Genomic DNA, 21,373 nt, shown 5'->3' on the forward strand with positions numbered 1-21,373 from the left:
AGGACAAATCTGGCTGTGTAAAGAAAGGGACGGCAATGCCACTGTTGGTTAGATAAAGAGGCCCAGAAAATATAAGCTGAATAGAGTATATGGATCATGGTTTTAGCTTCTCAGTCTCAGAGGTCCATCTGGGAGAGTCAATGACAAGGTTCAAACTGTGTCCTAGGAAATACAGGACTCACAATAGTTGGTGTATCTGGTAGACATGGATGTGGTTCAGGAAGTAGCCATTCAGCAGGAACCTGTTTAGGAGCAGTGGAATGATCAGTATTTTTTCTAAGTTTGGTATAGCTTATACTCAGTTCACAGAGGTAAGATGGTGGCCGGCTACCACCACTGACTGCTCTGACAAGGGTCATATTAGAGGGTCCCAGACAGAGCTGCAGAAAAATGTTGAATAAAATTCTAACTCACGAAAAAGATCAGATTTACTGGCCTGACAGGGACTGGAGAAACTCTGAGAGTATGACCCCCGGACACCCTTTTAGCTTAGTAATGAAATCACTCCTGAGGTTCACGCTTCAACCAAAGATTAAACCGGCCTATTACACAAAACAAGACTAAAGGAGCACACAGCCCAGGGGCAAGGACTAGAAGGCAGGAGGGCACAGGAAAGCTGGTAATAGGGAACCCAAGGTTGAGAAGGGAGAGTGTTGACATGTGGTGGGGTTGGCAACCAATGTGACAAAGCAATATGTGTACTAATTGTTTAATGAGAAGCTAGCTTATTCTGTAAATGTTCATCTAAAGTACATATATTCCCGATGTACTTTAGCCCGGTTCAAGTACATTGGAAGCACTGTTGTCATAACTCAGGATTTTATGAGGAGACAGAAGAGAAGGGTACGTTACACATCAGAGTAAAACATAAATGCCTTTGTCATCCATCCCTGTTCTCACTCCAAAATATATAGTTTTAGATTCTTCTTGATTCCAGATCTCTTCTCTCTCCCTTCCTTTCCCGACTCTAAAATCACCTTAGCTGCTCAGAGCAATTTGGCTTTGGCCTCAAACTTAACCCATTCAACAAAAGCCTGGCAGTTGACCTAAAACACCACCCATGGTTCCTCAAACATGTACTGAAGAACCTTGAAGGTTCTGGCATGATCATTGTTTGGATATTATTTTAAATTTCATTCGAATCCCTATAAAAAGTTTAATTTCCTAAACACCCTAAGGTAGAACATTTTAAAATCTCTGTATATATAACCAACCTTTGTAATAAGTCAGAAATCATCATGGGAATTACTAATAAGTAGTAAGAATTATTAATAAGGATGGTGAGACTTTGTCTTACTTTGGATATGTTATCAGGAGGGACCAGTCCCTGGAGAATGACATCATGCTTGGTAAAGTAGAGAGTCAGTGAAAAAGAGGAAGACTCTCCACCAGATGGATTGATACAGTGGCTGCAACAGTGGGCTAAAACATCGCAATGATTGTGAGGAAGGCGAAGGACCAGGCAGTATATCATTCTGTTTTACATAAGGTCGCTATGAGTTGTAATCAACTCAATGGCACCTAACACCAACAACAGGTGTTTTCTTATTTTTAAACATTATTATTTATTTGAACTAGCATTAAGCATACAATAATATAGTAGACAAACAGGTTTATTTAAAACCGTATATATTGCAATAAAAGCTCATTGAATTTCTCATTAGGAAATAAAAGATACACAAAACCTATAGAACTTATATAATTGCTTGAAAATTAAAAAAAAAAAAAACCCAAACTAGAATTATTCCCCCCAAAAATAACAGAAATGTTTAAAATTTATGGGAAAGTATTAAAATTTTTAAAAGATTGAATTTACATTATGATTACTGATATTTTAATAGATTAGTGATAGCTTACTAATAACTAAACTTTATATATTGAATTCTACGTTTGAAATGTCTTAAGATACAGTATGGCATATTACATATGATAAATGATTTTTATAATTATATTGCTATTAATGCCAAACAGTATTCAGATTTATATTCTACTAAGTACATACTATGTGCCAGGCAACATGTTGAGCTCTGTTGTGGCCATTATCCTGCTCCATCAACCAAATAATCCTATGATTTAGGTGTGATTATCACCATTTACCAATGTGGAAACTAAGGTTGAAACTGAGATTCAGGGGAGCCAAATAAATCACCCAAGATCATAGACTTGTACATATATTACAAATGAGTCTAACCTTCTGATTCCTTTTCACAGTTCCTACAATACACAGAAAATAGCTTAGCAACATGGCAGGAGTAAATGCAAGAAAGAGGAAACAATTTCTTGTGAAACCTTACCCCAAAGACTAGAGTAAGTGCTTCATGAAATCTACTTCTACTTTTAGCATAATTGATCCAACGAGCTTTCAAATGTGCAGTTTATATTCCACAGAAATTTAAAATGTTGAAAATTATGCACTGGGGAATGAAATTTAACATTTCTTTGTTCACCTGTTGTCATGTATACAAATATTTTTTATAGCAACTTTATAAGGCAGGATTTTAGTCTGATCAACCTTAGGCTCAGAGAACCTAAATTATTTGTCTAAGTTCACAAAATTTGTCTTTGAAAAATCTGGGCTTTGTATCTGGTTTGTCTGAATTCATACTCAGTAGCCTTCTGAATAATTTCTAGATCATGTACTAGGAGTTGTTACAGGTTGATATTTTCTAAACTTTCCATCCCAAATTGTTTATGGATAAAGGAACTGTGAGCAGTAGCAAAACTTTGGGGCATTTTAAGTGATATTGGGTGTGTGTGTCTTCACACTTGTTTGCGTGGACACTAAAAGTAGAAAGCAAGAAGGGCGGCCTGTATCCCCTTCATGATTATTGCCTGGCTTAGTAATGGTGAAGAAGTGGTTTCTCCAAAGGTGTAGCACTAGGACAAGCAAAGATCTGGGCTGGTAGAAAGATGAGTGGTCAGAAGGCGTGTTCCTCGCAGAATCTGTAAGTGGAGGGAGGTGGTCTGTGAAACTGCTCTATCTTGGGGCAACTCTCTTGGAGATTTTACCGATAGTTGGATGTAGTCAGGATGTGAGAATTTATTTCCACAACCTTTGACTAATCCTCTCAATCCAAAGTGTACATTTTGTTCTTCCCATTTGGTCAAGGGGTGGTGCTTACCATTACATATAATTCTTCTTTCTATGAACAATATCTCACTGTTAATAGCTTTAACTAATGCAGTCTTTGCCATTGTTTTACTTTGATTATGCAGAACTTAATGTATACCATATTTATGTACATATGAATACATGGGAGTAATTCCTACTGTATAACAAACAAAAAAACCCAAACCTGTTGCCGTCTAGTTGGTTCTGACTTATAACGACCCTAGAGGACAGAGAAGAACTGCCCCACAGGATTTCCAAGGAGTGGGTGGTGGATTCGAACTGTCAACACTTTGGTTAGCAGCTGAGCTCTTAACCATTGTGCCACCAGGGCCCCATACTCTATGTAATATTATATATAACCCCCCTCCCCCCAAAAAAACCTGTTGCTGTCAATTCCAATTCATAACTACCCTACAGGACAGAGGAGAACTGCCCCATAGGGTTTCCAAGGAGTGGCTGGTGGATTCTAACTGCTGACCTTTTGGTTACAACCTGAATGCTTAACCACTATGCCACCAGGGCTTCATATTATACTGTATTTATATTCAGTATATTTTTCAGTGTTTTCAGTGTAGACTATGCTAAACAGATTATATTTTTATGACTCTCCTAGGGATGGAATCAGTACAAAGTCTTGTAACTAGTAAAGGGAAGGAACTTCCAATGGGCTAAAAATTTCTCTCCAAAAGTCATATTCAGCCAAAATTGCCCCTCCCTCTACTATAATGAAATGAAAATGTTAGGTAATAGCCCTATGTATAAGAAAATGAAACATTGCCCGGTCCAGCACCATCCTCACCACCATTGATATGTTTGAGCCTATTGTTGCAGCCGTGTATCAGTCCACCCTTAGAGGGTCTTCCTGTTTTCTCTGACTCTCTACTTTACCAAGCATTATGTCCTTCTCCAGGACTGGTCCCTTCTAAATATGCCCAAAGTATACGAGATGAAGTTTTGCCAATCTCACTTCTAAAGAGCATTCTGGCTGTGCTTCTTCCAAGACAGATTTGTTTGTTCTTCTGGCAGTCCATGGTATATTTAATGTTATTAGCCAACACCCAAATTCAAAGGCATCAATTCTTCCGTTGTCCAGCTTTCACAAATGAAAATTGTAGGTAATTTTTACACAATTAAATGTTTATTTGTTAAGAAAATTATGACATTTATATTATATTAGAAAGGAGGATTGGATATGATTATAACCTGTGAGATACACAGACACACACAAAAAATTAATGATTTTCTTAGGAGATTAAGGAGTGATAGAGTGCAATTCTACCTGAAAGTCATAACCTGAAACTGTTAGATTTTTTGGGTAGTGTTATCAAACAAGATCAGTAGGAAAAAAAGACATTTTCTGATAAAATGATAAAAGCAAAGGAAGCATGTTTTATTTTTAAAGTAAATTAAAGATAATCTCTTTATGTAATATTATCCTACATCCAAATGCTTATATACTATTCATTGAGAAATCATGTCCATATTCTTCAGGATAATCTCTCACAAATTCTGAGAATGTCTAGTTGAAATCAACACACACTTATTTTGTGCCTTCTATGCATGAGGCATTGCACTCCCTAGGAATTAAGGCTATATGACCTTGAATGATTTTTAGCCAACTCAAACGGGGAAAAAAAGATGAATCATCTCAAGATCACCACTGATGAATACAAAAATCACAAAAGGTTTCAGTAGTAAAACCAAAAAATATAAAAAATAAGTCAATTATGTTTATCTTAACACCATAATTCCTATAAACACCGTAATTCCTATAAACATGGCTGATTATAAATGCTAATTATAATTTTTTTCACAACATCTTTACAACATTTTCTCTAGATTGTTAATAATAAGTACCTTTTTTTCAGATGCAAAAACCAGTCCGTGGAAGCATAAGTTGTCCTGATCAATAAAACACCTTTTTTAAGTAAAGCCTCCTGCGTGGTAGAGGCAGCTCTAATTTGACCAATAGATTTGGAGATTTCAATCTATTTGCTGGAAATATACCTGGCCCTGTGAGAGAAAGGGAAACCCAGTTTTGCAGATTGTTGCATTGGCTTCATGAACCACATAAATAACAGCTACAAAGTCTTCCGTTGACCTGACTTCGCTGCCATGGGGATAGAGTCATCTGGTGGCTACATCTATATGCTTTCAAATATCCACTGAAATGGCATTGTGTAGCATTTCTCTTTGGTAAGATAATATGGTGAGTGCCAATAAATTTTCTTTGAGTGGCCAGTCACTAATTTTGCATGTTATTTCTACAATAAAGCCCATTTTCACTTTGGATGTTCCTTTTTAAAAAACATCAAAAAGGTAGCATGACTTTTATTAACTTGTCTTTTACATCAACTCTACTGTTTGTCCCTCTGCACAGCATTTAATGTTTCTCTGCCTTTAAAGAAATGATTTATGAAAATTTTAAGGGACAGATATCTTTGAAAAAAATATATTCTAGTGGGAATAAACAGCAGGGATAAGAATGGTTTAATAAAATGTTTTTGTTGAATTTAAGAATGACCCGTCCACCACATGCTTCAGTTTAAGTTTAGCCATATTATTTCCTGCCTGGTTTTTTTTTTTTGCAAAAATATACACAACAAAACATACATCCGTTCAACATTTCTATGTGTACAAATCAGTGACTTTGGTTACATTCTTCACCTTGTGCCATCTTTCTCGATATCCTCTTCCAAATTATTTCACCATCATTAATACAAACTCCCTGTCTCCTAAGGTTCTCATCTAACCTTCCAAGTTGCTGTTCTCAATTTGATCACATAGATGATTCTTTAAAAGAGCACAATACTCAAGGCAAACTTTTCTTACTAATTAAGCTAAACTATTTTTTCTTTTTATTTATTGCTTTAAAGATGTTTGAGGAGATAGTTTTTGGCTTAAGGTTTAAAGGTTTCTTCAGGGCTATAGTTTCAGGGCATGGGGGGGTCATCTAGCCTCAATGGGTCTAGAAGTCTGGATTTCAGGAGAATTTGAAGGTCTGTTCCACGTTTTTCCCCCTTCTCATCAGGAATCTTCTATAGAATCTTTGATCAAAATTTTCAGTAATGGTAGCCAGGCAATATCCAGTTCTTCTGGTCTCATGGAAAAAGTGCCTTTTTAAAAGCTACTCTTTTACGTCTTCTTTATTGTGATCCTCTATCGGTGAACTTAATGGTTAAGCTAATTATTGACTACTAGTAGTCAATAATTAGCTTAGACTGGCTAGTGTTTAGAATGTATTTTCTCTAAGAAATTATTCTTATTTTCTAGTTCTGCCTATAGAAAAAAAAATATAATTTACCATCAGATTTAATTTAAAGGTAAAGCATACACACATACTGAGGAAAGATAAAAACGTAGCAAGTATTAAAGTATGGTATAGAGTTAGGAGCTAGGTCTCTGAAACTGGACTATCTTATTTCAATTATTGTTCCTCACTTTTTAGCTATGTAACCCTTGAGCAAGCTATTTATGTTTTTTGGTTTGCTCATTTGTAAAGTGGAGATGATAAAAAATATGTCACAGATATCTATCTCACAGAACTATGTAAGTATTAAATGAGTTAATATGTGCAAATTGCTTAGAACCTAGTGTTTTCTATAATTATTATTCCCTGGGTTCATGTATGGTCCATGTATGTGCCTCTGTCCTGTATGAAGATCTTAGAGAAGGCTTCCTTAAAGAAGTTTACTATGGAAATACATGACTTTCCCATAATGGTCTTGATATGAAAAAAAAAAAAAATTTTTTTTTTTTTTTTTAATGTTTATTCCATGGTACAACATGCACTGGGTCAATTCAGTTAACAATTGAGTGAATCACTGTATGGTTAATTGATCTTGACTCTTCTCTTGCATTTTCATTCTTAACTGATCTATCAGGATACACTACAAACTATATCTCCCAAATGTCTTTCAAATCCTTCCAGGTGTTTGCATGAGTTAATGAAGGAATGGAATTGCCTAATTTTGAATGATTGATGTAGTTATTTATTTTGGAGAATTCAAAATGCACAATCTCTATCTAAATACTTTCATTGAGGATTCAGACACTTAAGATACTTGTCTTCTAAAAAGCATTCTGTAGCCTCTCTCAGAAAGAGGACATTTTAGCTAAGTCCAGCAAGCTTGGTTTACAGCAATTCAATTCTTAATTGTACCCCCTTAGTTTTATCTCTTAAAGTATACCTGTTTTTAGACTTTGTATACAGTCAAAGCTCTTCAGTTCTCCTGAGTTTAATTCTTTTGGGACCTTTGCTCATCTTAGATACCTTGGCTAGTATAGCTTTCCCTTTTAACTACAGGAATCTAGGAGGTTCCCAGAAAGCATGTGAAAGACTTATAGCTGACGTCTTTGACCTTTGTCATATATAGTTAATTTCCATAATTTCTTCCTGTCCAAAGAGGAAATTATGAAAAGTGAAGGGGAAAGAAAAAGTGAACCAAGAGATTCCTTCAGAAGGGATTTAAGATGTCCTCAGACGGAGTTGGTAAAAACCTTCACAAATCTGATGTTCAAACTTTATCACAATATCATCTTCAAAGCACAATCTAGGCCCAATTTTTAATTTTTTTTCTTTTTTCTCACCTAGAAAGAGTATTTTCTTTTAATTGTGCTTTAGATGAAAGTTTACAGCTCAAGTTAGTTTCTCATGCAAAAATTTATACAAACATTGTTAATGTGACCCTAGTTGCTATCCCTATAATGTGACCATACATTCCTCCTTTCCACTCTGGATTTCCTGTGTCCATTCAACCAGCTCCTATCCTTTTCTGCCTTATCATCTTGCCTCCAGACAGGAGCTACCCATTTAGTATCATGTATCTTTTTTTTTATCTACTTGAACTAAGAAACACACTCTTCACGAGTATCATTTTATATCTTATAGTCCAGTCTAAATCTTTGTCTGGAGAGTTGGCTTTGGGAATGGTTTTAGTTCTGGGTTAACAGAGTCCAGGGGCCATGTGTTCTGGGGTTCCTCCAGTCTCAGTCAGACCATTAAGTCTTGTCTTTTTACTAGAATTTCAGTTCTGCACCCCACTTTTCTCCTGCTCTGTCAGGAACTCTCTGTTTTGTTTGTTCTCTGTCAGGTAGGCCCGATTTGTAACAGGAAAGTTTGTAGCAACTAATCTTGGAAGGCTTGTACTAATTGTGATTCACATCAGGAAAATTTTATGGAGGTGAAAAAATTCAGCACTCTGAACAAGGAAAGCATTCCGTGTTCCCACATCATCCTTCCTTCTTGGGATAGGCATCTATAAAATATGTTGAGAGAGGAGGTGAAGCCAAGAGGCTGAGTAGTCAGGTACTTTTGGTGATCTCTCTACAAAAAAGACCCCCCCAAAACAAGTGAAATGATTAGACTTATGACAAGCTAGGAGCCCTGAACATCAAAGGCAAAGTTAGAAAATGGACTGAGCAGCAGAGGGAGGGAGAGACAGTTCAGAAGCAGAGAGGAGTTGCCAGACCTGAATTGCCAGGAACCAGCAGGCAACATTCCCTGGAGTGACTGCTGTGAGGCTAGCGGTAGCATTCCAGATGCAGTTTCCTCAGTGACAGCCAGCCAGCTGCATGGCATACCCACAGCTCCAGAACCAGAGAAGGACAGTGTTCTTGGCAAAAGCTAAGTATTTGCATATATTTTACCATGCCCCAACCCCCAAGCAGGCTTCATTGGCTGTTGATTTCCATGGGCCTGAGATAGGTCCTGTGGAGCACCCTGAGCCATTCTCCTAGCCTTGGAGAAGGAATAAATTTACAACTGGGGGAAAAGATAATCTGCCAGCTTGAATAAGCTGGGGAGCTCAGGACAGAAGCAGTTCCCATCCAGGCATAAACAGTCCATGGACTTGGAATATCTTTCCCCACTGCATGAACCTGTGTGGACCTGTTTCAGGAGAATAGGCCTTTGTTGGCACACTGCAACTGTTTCAGCTGTGCAGTGGAGAGGTGGGTGTTTGATGTTTGACACCACTTTGCTATTAAACAGGGTCCTCACCTACCCACATAAGGAGCCTAAGGACTGGTGGCTCCACCTGTGTCACCTAGCCACCCACAACAGGGGTCCAAGGATAACTGGTACCTCGCAGTCCTTACAACCAAAAGCATTGAGTGTCCATGGTCCATCTACAGAACCCACGCACCTGTGTACTCTAGGGAACATGGATGTGCTTTCCTCACAGACACTCGGAACAGTTGTCAGCCCCCTACCTTGTTCAGAACCAGATACCTATACCTACACCAATCACTGCTGCCCCTCTAAGACTGTAGGACAGAGCCTGTACCACACACTTGATGGCCAACTACCTGGACACCTGAGCTGAATCCATACAAGAAAAGTGAATGGACTCCTAGGCTCACATACCTGACAACAGCTGTAGCCATCTGGTGACAGGACATTAGAGCTTCAAAGGTGAAAATAATCAAGCCAGCTCACTCAAGCAGCCTATTTGGGCATATCAAAACCAAACAAAGCAAGAAGCTAGGATACAGTAAGCAAACAAACTAATACAATCATGTATAGATGGCTCGGAGACAACAAAAAACCAAACAGTCAAAATCAAATCACGTAAAGAAGCAGACCATGATCACGTCAACAAGCTTTCAAAGAATCAAGGGATCTTCTGGATGAAGATGCATTCTTGGAATTACCAGATGCAGAATACAAAAGATTAATATACTGAGCTTTTCAAGACATCAGGAATGAGATCAGGATGGAGATCAGGCAAAACGCAGAACAAGCCAAGGAACACACAGATAAAGCAGTTGAAGAAATTAAAAAGGTTATTCAAAAACAGTGAAAAATCTCATAAGTTGCAAGAATCCATAGAGAGACAGCAATCAGAAACTGAGAAGATTAACAATAAAATTACAGAATTAGATAACTCAATAGAAAGTCAGAGGAGCAGAATTGAGGAAGGCAGAATTAGTGAGATTGAAGATAAAACACTTTAAAACACTTGGCACCAATATATTTGAATAAAAATCAAAAGAATTAAAAAAAAAATGAAGAAACCCTAGAATCATGTGGAACTCTGTCAAGAGAAGTAACCTACGAGTGATAGGAGTACCAGAACAGGGAGGGATAACAGACAATACAGAAAGGATTGTTGAAGATTTGTTAGCAGAAAACTCCCCTGATATTGTGAAAGATGAGAAGATATCTATCCAAGATGCTAAAAGTCACAAAGGCATAATCAAACTTGCCAAAACCAAAGATAAAGAGAATTTTAAGAGCAGCTAGGGATAAACAAAAAGTCACCTACAAATAAGAGTCAATAAGAATAAGCTCGGAGTACTTGGCAGAATCGCTATGAGTTGGAATTGACTCGATGGCAGTGGGTTTGTACTTGGCAGAGACCATGCAGGCAATAAGGCAATGGGTTAACTTATATAAAACACTGAAGGAAAAAAAAAATTGCCAACCAAGAATCATATATCCAGCAAAAACGTCTCTCAAATATGATGCTGAAATTAGGACATTTCCAGAAAAACAGAAGCTTAGGGAATTCATAAAAACCAAACCAAAACTACAAGAAACACTAAAGGGAGTTCTCTGGTTAGGAAATCAATAATACCAGATACCAACCCAAGACTAGAACACTGGACAAAGCAACCAGATGTCAACCCAGACAGGGAAATCACAAAAATAAATCAAGATAAAAAAAGGCTCAAAACAGGGAAACGGTGGTCATTATGTGAAAGAAGACAACAATAAAACTATAAAGAGGGACTAAGAAATATAGATCTTTCGTATGGAGAGGAGGACAAGGAGATATAAAGAAATAAAAGTTAGGTTTAAACTTAGAAAAATAGGGGTAAATATTAAGGTAACCACAAAGGAGACTAACAACTCTATTCATCAAAATACAAGGAAAAAATACTCAGCAGAAACAAAATCAACAACAATGAATAAGAGGAAAAGACAATATATAGAGATAAACTATTCAGCACAAAAAATTAAGTGGGAAAAAGAAACCGTCAACAACACACAAAAAAGACATCAAAATGACAGCACTAAACTCATATTACCCATAATTACACTGAATGTAAACGGACTAAATGCACCTGTAGAGAGTGGCAGAATGGATTAAAAAACTCAATCCGTCTCTATGCTGCCTACAAGAGACATACCTTAGAGACACAAACTAAAACTCAAAGGATGGAAAAATGTCTATATCAAGCAAACAACAATCAAAAAAGAGCAGGAGTGGCAATATTAATTTCTGACAAAATAGACTTTAAAGTTAAATCCACCACAAAGGATAAGGAAGGACACTATATATTGATGAAAAGGACAATATACCAGGAGGATATAACCATATTAAATATTGATACACCCAAAGACAGGGCTACAAAATATATAAAACAAACTCTAACGCATTGAAGGACAGAACATCCAAGAAGGAAGCTCAATAAAGACATGGAAAATCTAAATGCCACAATCAACCAATTTGACCTCATAGACATATACAGACACTCTACCCAATAGCAGCCAAGTATACTTTCTTTTCTAGTGCACATGGAACATCCTCTAGAATAGACCACATATTGGGTAATAAAGCAAGCCTTAGCAGAATCCAAAACATTGAAATATTACAAAGCATCTTCTCTGACCATAGGCCATAAAAGTAGAAATCAATAACAGAAAAAGCAGGGAAAAGAAGTCAAACACTTGCAAACTGAACAATACCCTGCTCAAAAACAACTGGGTTATAGACAACATTAAGGATGGAATAAAGAAATTTATAGAATCCCATAAGAATGAAAACACTTCCTATCAGAACCCTTGGGAAACAGCGAAAGCAGTGCTCAGAGGTCAATTTATATCAATAAATGCACACATAGAAAAAGAAGAGCCAAGAATTATGCCTACAACTTGAACAAATAGAGAGCAACGAAAGAAACCCTCAGGCACCAGAAGAAAGCAAATAATAAAAATTAGAGCAGAATTTAATGAAATAGAGAACAGAAAAACAATTCAAAGAGTTAACAAGATGAAAAGCTAGTTCTTTGAAAGAATTAACAAAATTGATAAACCATTGGCCAAACTGACAAACTGACTTTATTTGTAAATTTTCGCTTAAAGTACAATAGAAATTTTAAAAAGTATATTGAGCAGGTCTGCTAATAAGGAAAAACCCACAGATATAAGAAACATAAATCTCATCAGATAAAAGCTGTTCAACAAGAGTAAGAATCATTTTGATGTTAGTTTGATATAGAGATAATAGAGCACCCACAATTTATTTTAAATAAGTTCACCTCCATCATGAGAGTAATCCTGTTACATTAGTCTTTATAGATCTGAGACCCCTATCCATCCTGTTGGATGGCTGTAGATCAATAAGTACTTTGTGACTAATTGCTTATAATGCTTTCATTTAAAAGCATGAATTTACAATTTAAAAGTGTACTTGGATAGGAGTAACTTTCATGTATGCCCAGAGAAGCAATTTCTTCCACTGCTACTTTCAAAAACTGAGTACATAAGAGTGACTCTCTCCTCACATCCCATTAAAGAGCCTCTCATCATAAAAAAAAAAAAAAAAAAAAAAATTTTTTTTTTTTTTCATCATAGCCAGCCTAAGTTAGATAGGAGTATGTATGCAGGAGACAAATAAATAGCATGAGAGGTATTTTGTGAGAACACTAGAGTCTTTCTCATCCAGACTAGAAGAGAATGGGCTATGTAGAATTGATTTTTATCTTGGCCTGATTTGGGGGCCTTAATCTACTTAGGTTCCAACCAAACTCTTGAAGCATTGATGATTTAAGGCTAAATGAGATGGAAAAAAAAACAATTGTTTGGGCATTTGGTGGTGCCAATTCAACACCGTCTACAAATTTGTGAAATTGTTTTTACAAAATATCACCAGGGACGTCTAAAGATTCCTAAAAGTTTGGGTGACTACCAACATTTGCCTGAAATTTGTGTTTTTGACTAGGGAAGATTTTAAGTGGTTTTGGTCTCCATAGGGAAAAAAGAAGAGCAAAATCAAAGTAGACATCCTTTCCTGACTGTTTTCTCAACCTCCGTAAGTGGAAACTCATGCAAAAAAAAAAAAAAAAAATGCTCTTGCCACTAAAGAATACAATTTCCTCATGATTGGAATTACCCTCAAAGAGCAACGAAGCATTTCTCTGTTCCATGCATCTGTGCAGCAGCTTGCTGATAGAGCCAAGACTCTAGGAAGCTTAGTACAAGTGGAATAATGACCTCTTTTACAATAGTAATGCAAATAAAATCACACCAACAATGCATCTCTCTATTATTTCAAAGAAATTTGTTTTTATATCTCATCAGTATTTTCTATGTATTTTTTTTTCACTTGTATATGATAAAGAAAAGGAACTTTTGGCACACCTCCCAGATTTAATTTTCATCCTATCTCTTCCCTGATTGAGAAACTGGATTGCCTCTCAATCAAATTGGCCTGAAGAACCAAATCATATCCACAACCATTTCCTGCCACTCAAAAGCAAACAAGGTGTGATTTCAATGGCCTTAAGGTCACTACTCCAGACTCTGTCTTTCTCTCTTTCCCTCGCTCTCTCTCTTTCTCTCTCAGGTATTACCCTCTCAGGTTCCCAGCCCCCTAAGATAATCAATGCTCTTACCATCTCCCTGTCATTAGAGCCACCTTCTTTTTTTTTTTCCTGAAGAATCTGTGATTGAACCGTGCAAATCCCTTATTGCATTTTATTAGATATTAGAGCCTTCCTCTAAAAGAATGGTATTTGAATGGAGAAATTGTTACTTCAGCCAGTGGGTTCCTAGAGAAAGTTTTTTCAACTGGGCGTCACATCTTTCTTGGCACATCTTTTTGTTTTCAATCTCCTGCCTTTGTTCAAACTATGCTTCTACACTTTACCTCTGGCTGCTTGACATGCTAATATCTCCCCAAGCTGAGTATAATTTCACTGAATGGCAGGAGAATGTACATAGAAATCTTTCATATTCCCTAGATCACCTGTAGATTATACTGTAATCACTTGTAATTTAAACACCTAACACTTGAGCATTGGGTATATGGATTCGTTCTAGAGTTTGCTAATGTAAATCTATATGTTTTCCTTAAAATTAGATTTCTTTTTCTGTTTTGCTTTAGTGAGCCAAGAAATAATTGAGTGATTTCCAGGTTTGTGTTTTGTATAACACTTTATCAAATAAAATATTACTTCCTGTAACTTTACAGGGTTGGAGAGAAATATCTGGGAAGTAGGTGGAGTTTTCTTTAGAAGCCCTACCATCTTCTTTTTTTCCTTTCATCTCTTTTACCTGTACCCATTGCCATCGAGTCGATTCCAACTCATAGCAGCCCTATAGGACAGTAGAACTGCCCCATAGAGTTTTCAAGGAGCACCTGGTGGATTTGAACTGCTGACCTTTTGGTTATCAGCTGTAGCACTTAACCTCTACGCCACCAGGGTCTCCTCATCTCTCTCAGTACTTAGTATTCAGTGTTCCCTTCTCTTACATGCAGAGTAGAAGGCGGAAAGCACACTTAAAAATGTTTCCTCTGCAGATGCATGTAAATTGAGAGCAAAATCTTAACAGAGGGACAGTGCTTTCCTCTGAGGTCCAAGAGTTTCCTATTCCCATACTGTAATGCAAATGAGAGGAAGCCAAAACACCAATCAGGTTCAGAAGCTGTTTTTTTTTTTTTTTCCTACATCTCTCCAGTAATTATAATTTCTAATCTTTGCTCATCAATTCATTCTAATTACCTTCCACGTAACCTACATAAATGGACCAAAAATAAAACTGAAGCAACCTAGGCAAATCTGCCTACTTAAAGAAACACCGATATACATAGCAAAGGTCATATTTTTCCCACGAAGAAATGAGAATGCAGTGTAACTCCAGAACTAATCTTTTTGTTAAAAACACTGTTCACACCAAATTCTTGTGGGGTAAAGAATTTTAAAACACTATTCATTACTGCTGCTAAGTAGAGAAATTTACCAGGAGTATTTTTCCGAGGAATAATTTAGAGCTCTGTCTTCCAAACTCACCTAGGCTATGGTGCCTTGGAGAAGTCAGTTTTCCCTCTGATCATGTGTTCATCATCCCTAAGATAGAAACCGTAGCAATCACTTTGCTACTCACATTCAAGGGTTGTTGGGTTGGACAAGTTAGAAATATATGTGAGAATGTATTATAAACTATCACATGAATTGTGTTTTTATATCTATAAAAGAAATCTTTTGTGTTAATTATGAATCCTATGTATTAAAAAAATACCACTAGCATATCTGTTGTTTCTATTTAAAAAAAAAAATACTGTTTAGGGCAAAACTGAGTTTTTAAAAGGGAGTAGATTTGAAGCATGTGTAAAGAAAAACATTAGATCAGATTGCCAGAGGTTCAGGGGAAGGTTGGGGGGAGGGATGAATGGGTGGAGCACAGGACATTTTAAGGGCAGTGAAACTATTCTGTATGATACTGTAATGGTGGACACATGGCATACGCATTTGTCAAAACCCATACGTCTGTACAACACAAAGAATGAACCCTAGTGTAAACTATGAACTGTAGTTAATAGTAATATACGTTCATCAATACAAGATGTTAATAGGAGAAACTGTGTGTTTATGGGGTACATGAGCACTTTCTGTACTTTCTTTATAGTTTTTCTATAAACCTATAGCTGCTCTAAAAAACAAAGTATATTAAAAAGAATACCAGGTAAGTAAAAGGATAGGTGGCACGTGCAACTGGCAGAAGTGGTGAAGGTAGTATGTGGACAATCGTGCTTTGAGAAACGATGTAACTAGAGGTGAAAATCCTGGTTTGGCTTTTTCAGAGGGTTCTAGCCACTTGTCAGCTTTGAGACCTTGGGCATATCACTCAAGCTATATTTCAGTTTCAACAATTGTTAAACCCCATCTCATAGGGTTGTTATGGGGATTAAGTATGTTAAGATGTATGACGCACTTAAAATAGTCTCTGCCACCTACTAGGTGTTCACAAAGTGTTAATTATTGTTACATTTTAAGTTGTGTAGTAATTAATTTACAAACAGTAGTTCAGTGAGACCATGACTAGAGAGCTGAAGTCTCTAACATCCCCTGATAGTATGCTTTGTTGTGTTACTCACTGCAGGGATCATTTTACGTCATCTATGAATCTAATGTCCTATGATTCTAATAAAATATTAGTGATCTCAAATAGCAAGCTAAGAGCCTGGATTACCTAAATTTACAGGATTTCTGTTTGTCTTGGTAGGTCTGTCCCTCCTGTGACCACTCCCCAAACCCTGCTGAATTTAGACTCTTTTTAGAAATAAAAGCCAAACTCTTTTCATCATTTTACAAATTATTTTTTCAAAGTTTTAACTTTTGAAATTGGTTTAGATGAACACCTAAAAGCTCTTCGAGATAGAATATCCAAGATCCCCTACTTCCACTACCTTTTTCCTTGTTGTAGGATCAAACAAGCTTCTATGCACTTACTTTAACCAGATCATATTACATTTGCATTTCTAAAGGAAGAGCTTCCCATGTGTGTAATCTTGCAGATCATGTCAATGAAGTGAATGTACAAGTCAGTCTACTGGTCTTGTTGTAGGAGCAATGACTAAAAAGCTCAGTTTTGACTTCAGGTTCTATTTCTGGTCTGCACTGGAGAAAATCCCTTGATCATTCTGGGCCTGTTTCTCCCCTGTAAAGTGAAGTTAGACTAGATTAAAGGTCTGAACCCTGGGATACACAGATGGGATCTGTCTACTCAGAGAGCTATTTTTACTAACCTTTAACTAAAATTTAGCATTTCCTTCATTTCTAGAAAACAATAGAAAGTAACATTCATGCTGCTTGTGTTTGTTACTGGTAGCACTCACAGATACTTTCATAACAAGTTTAAATTCTTAGAGATATCTTGACATATCATATGCCATCATTACATCAAAGTTACATAGATAATAAACCTTCAGCTAGACCTTATTATTTAATGCATAAAGGAGTATGTATATTACTATATCACACTGCTATGTTTATTTAAATACCTTAATAATTATATTTTACTGTAAGTGGAATCCTTTTTAATCCTATGTATTTTATTTATTTAAGAATTTTATTGCAAAAAGGAGTCCATAAGTTTTGTCAGATTACAAGAGGAGCCCCTGACTAAAAAATGAACCTCTGACTACCATCGATGTTTCTTGAGGTCTTTTACATAGACCACTCTTGGGCCAAGGAGCCCTGGTGGCGCAGCGGTTAAGCTCTTGACTGCTAACTTTTAAAAGGTTGGCACTTTGAACCCACCCATCTGCTCCGTAGGAGAAGGACCTGGGAATCGTTTCCCATAAAGATTACTGCCTAGAATACCATATGGGGCAGTTCTACTTTGTCACATGGAGTTGCTGTGAGTCAAAAATTGACTTGATGGCACTTACAAACAACTCTTGGGTCATGAAGGTCATTTAAGATGATCTTTAATGGATTGAAAGTGCAAGTTATTTCTTATTTTCTGACAAAATGATGTATCAGAATGATGATTTCTTTTTGTGAAAGCCTAAGGGTTTTTTAAGGGTTACTTACAGGTAGTATTACCTAAATTAATTGTAAAGGCTTCTACAACTAAAGATTTGAATTTGCTGGGGACTCTAATCCAGCATGTAATCAGGCTAACATGCAGTGGTTGGCAGTGGTGTGCATGTGTCCCTACAAGTAGCAGGAATTCTAGTTTTCAAGGTAGATGCTTTATTTTCAGTGCTACGTAACTCTTGTCTTGGGTTTGGTCATAGATTTTATTGCTGATTTTCTCCTTGCAGGTATAGAATTATTCTAGCATATAATTTGCATATCATTTTAGAATTTTTTTTAATAATTGTTACATTTTGATTATTTTGTTCCTCTTCCAAATATCTATTATTCTGTTCTTTATCCCCTAAAATTAACAACATTTGGGGATAGGTGGACTTCAGTGTCCTTTACCCATTATAAAAGTTTCACTCAAAAACTTTGAGAACCAATAAATTAGTTCATTAGTTATATACCGTCCCTTTAAAAGTCTGTTCTATTCTATCCTATTCCATTTCATTCCCGCCCCTTTTGTTATGCTATTCTATTTTAGTTTGTTCTGTTCTAGTCTAAAGTAACAGGATATTAAATCAGAAGCTAAGCCCCTAAGTGATAAGTGTCAGAAAACAAAATTAGTTGTGAGGCAGGAATTCAAAAGCTGTCACCTTGTTCAAACATATGAAAGCATCAGGTTATTGAAGACTAAAGAATTTACAAGAAGAATTTCTTTAAAGACATCTCTGCTATTGGGGAAGGTGTAGGAATGCTTCTCTATTCATCTCCAGTCAAAAGAGGTAGCTTCCCCAGGATGCTTGGAGAGCTTGAAGCTAAGAGGATATTGGAAATGGAGTGTGGTTTCTGCATGAGAGATCTAAAGGATTAGATGATAACACACATTAGTCAAAGTCAAGTAGGCTGTATAGGTTTCAACCTTTCCTCAAAGAGTTTTTGGGGACAAATTCTTCATCGGTGTTTCATGTGAACCAATCATGGGCCACCCATATTTGGAAGGGTGATGGCACCTCAGCAGATGGAAACTGGACATGTGCCAACTAATACCTAGGGACTGTGGAGGTTGTAGAGGAACCAGAGATTCATGTGGCCATACCAAGCTGGTGAGAAGTTTCTAGCCATGGTACTTGTCAAACAGTCTCTGAAGAGCCCATGAATGTGTTCCCAAAACAAGATTCTTCTCTAAACACCTGCCAGGTCTAGTGAGTACAAAGCCATCCTACAATGGCACTAGTCATGTAAGAACTTTCCTGCTCTTCTTAGTCCCCTTTTCTCCTATGCTCCAGCTCAAGAGGCCAAAAAGGAATTAAAAAAAAAAAAAAAAGTCACCTTTCTTCTCTCTCTCCACACTGTGGGCTCTATAGCAAGCTTAAGGTGGGAAAGAGGTCCTATGTTTGAGGATTGATGTGTAGTGCGACATGTGGCCAGACCTTCTAAGTTGGAACTCTGGCAATTTACAGTGACCACAGTTCATTTCCATTATCTAAGAATGATCAGAAAAGTTATAAGACTGCTAGAAATTGATCCTGAGACAAAGGATAATTTCCTCCATTGGATATATTTTGAAGAGCCCATGAGAGAGAAATTTGGGATAACACCACGTAAGTTCTATATATGCTTACTAATTTTATGACCTCAATAAAAATCTGTCACAATGAAGACCACATTACAAAAAAAAAAAAAACCATTGCTGCTGAGAATAGAACTGCCCCATAGGGTTTCTAAGGAGCAGCTGGTAGATTCAAACTGCCAATCTTTTGGTTAGTGGTCAAGCTCTTAACTACTGCACCACCAGGGTGTGCCACTAGGGCTCCTGAAACCACATGGTCTCATGATATATGTTGAAGGAATCATCTCAAAATTAACTGGCACAAAGTTGAATTGTTAGAATATCTTCAAACAGACTCCAGACACAGAGAGCATTCTATTATATATGACTATTTCTTTAAATATAAAAGTATTTCAAGTGACTCAGCAATGTCTGCTTCTTTTATTCACCTTCCTCATGTTGTAGGCCTCTCATCCATATAGTTTTGAAATATATATTTCTGTCTTTAATCAATTCTCTACAACCTTTCCAGAAACGTTGGAACATATTCTGTGCTAATGTTTTTCTTCAAGGTTTATATAGAAGCTGAGTGATTTGGGGACTATAAATTCCATTAGGTTGTCTTGACAAATTATGTCTATTTTAAACATTACTATTCTCTTACCCTCTTTTGTTTTAAATTCACAGGAACTAACCAGGGTGTGGTAAAAGACACCGATCATTAAAGGGTTTGTTTAAAAAAAGTTTTGATTAAAAAATATTCAAGACATACACAGTTTTTACATGTGATTTAACAGATGTTTAAGCATCTCTCATCTGTTTCATATCTGTATTCCCAGATTAAACGGTAACTTCAAAGAGCTGTATAACTACCATAAGGTGACTTGTTATACTTTATAAATCTTCAACCTGAAGTATAAATGCCTGGTACCTTTTGGAGAAATATCCCACAGAATCCATTACAAAATCCAATCTTCCAGACATTCTACAAGTACTCCAGTCTCCTGACCTTATTAGGTTTTTCCAAAGGCCTAATTGGTTTTTGTTTGTTTGCTTTTTTTTTTTAATTTTTTTTAGGTGAACCTGATCTTCATAGGAACTCAGAAGACTTAGTAAATGCCGAAGAAAAACATACTGATACACATTCGTAGGCTTGAAACACATTAATGGCTCCTGTCATTTTAAACATGAGAGGTAATTTTATCAATACTAGAAACCTAATTTCTAAAATAAATGGTTTGTAGGCTATCGTTAAAGGTAAAGTTATCTTACCTAAATGCCCTCTTGAATTCATTTTTAAAGTGTCTGTCTTCTGGCTTTCAGAGCAAAACCTTAACAGGGGGGCAAATATTTAGTTTTTCCAAACGTTCTTGAATTGCTCATCAATAAAAATTATACTTACCAAGATGCTTTAACCCTTAAAAATAATAAGCTATTTTCTATGTGGAGGTTTAGTCCTCATTTTATTTTCCACTTCATGTAGCAAATACAAATATTTTACACCAGGTGATAACAACAAGGTAGGAACATAAGATCAAACAAAAATCAGTATTCACCAAAATCTGTGGAAATCAGCACCAGTGGTTCTCTTTTAAAAAACTCAGCTCCTAGGGCCACCTTTGCTCTATCAAATTATTTACTCTGGGAGTGATACCTTGGAAATATGAAATTTTCATGAGCTTATTTGTGAGTATTTCTGCCTACTGAGGCTGCTAACCAAAAAGTTCGAATCCACCAGGCACTCCTGGAAACGCTGTGGGGCAGTTCTACTTTGTCCTGTAGGGTTGCTATAAGTCAGAATCAACTTGATGGCAACAGGCCTATTTTGGTTTAAAGTTGAGAACAACTGTCTTGAGCAAACAGAGGAGGTGCAGGGAGTAGAAAGGAAGGATGTGTGTATAGTGGATACATCTAGTGTCTCCTAGAAAAAGTAAAAAATAATCCCAAAGTGTTGGTCCTGCTGGTGAGGTGGGAGTAGGAGTAAGAAAAAAATGCTGAGGGTACCGTACCAAGCCTTTGAGAGGTAATCATTAGTTCCTCAGATGTTGCTTTAGATATGAAAAAGTTTAATTATGATTAGCTTTTTAAGATAATATCTTGCTCAATGTTCTTGAGTTGGTTGTATGACTGTCTCTTTTATTCATAATAATAGGTTCATTAATAGCAATTAT

At 36.6% G+C, this 21,373-nt stretch overlaps 1 protein-coding gene across 2 annotated transcripts in view; it reads left to right on the forward strand.

The window, feature by feature from the left end:
• Positions 1 to 20,353, forward strand: part of PDE1A (phosphodiesterase 1A) — a 382,834-nt gene extending 362,481 nt beyond the window's left edge. For both annotated transcript variants that reach the window (XM_010602781.2, XM_064286924.1), the window contains exon 14: positions 20,280 to 20,353. In XM_010602781.2, the coding sequence (XP_010601083.1) occupies positions 20,280 to 20,353 (74 nt within the window). The remainder of the gene's footprint in view (positions 1 to 20,279) is intronic.
• The last annotated feature ends 1,020 nt before the right edge of the window (positions 20,354 to 21,373 follow it).

The sequence above is a fragment of the Loxodonta africana genome, chromosome 6 (genome assembly GCF_030014295.1).
Source record: "Loxodonta africana isolate mLoxAfr1 chromosome 6, mLoxAfr1.hap2, whole genome shotgun sequence".
NCBI classification, from domain to species: domain Eukaryota; kingdom Metazoa; phylum Chordata; class Mammalia; order Proboscidea; family Elephantidae; genus Loxodonta; species Loxodonta africana.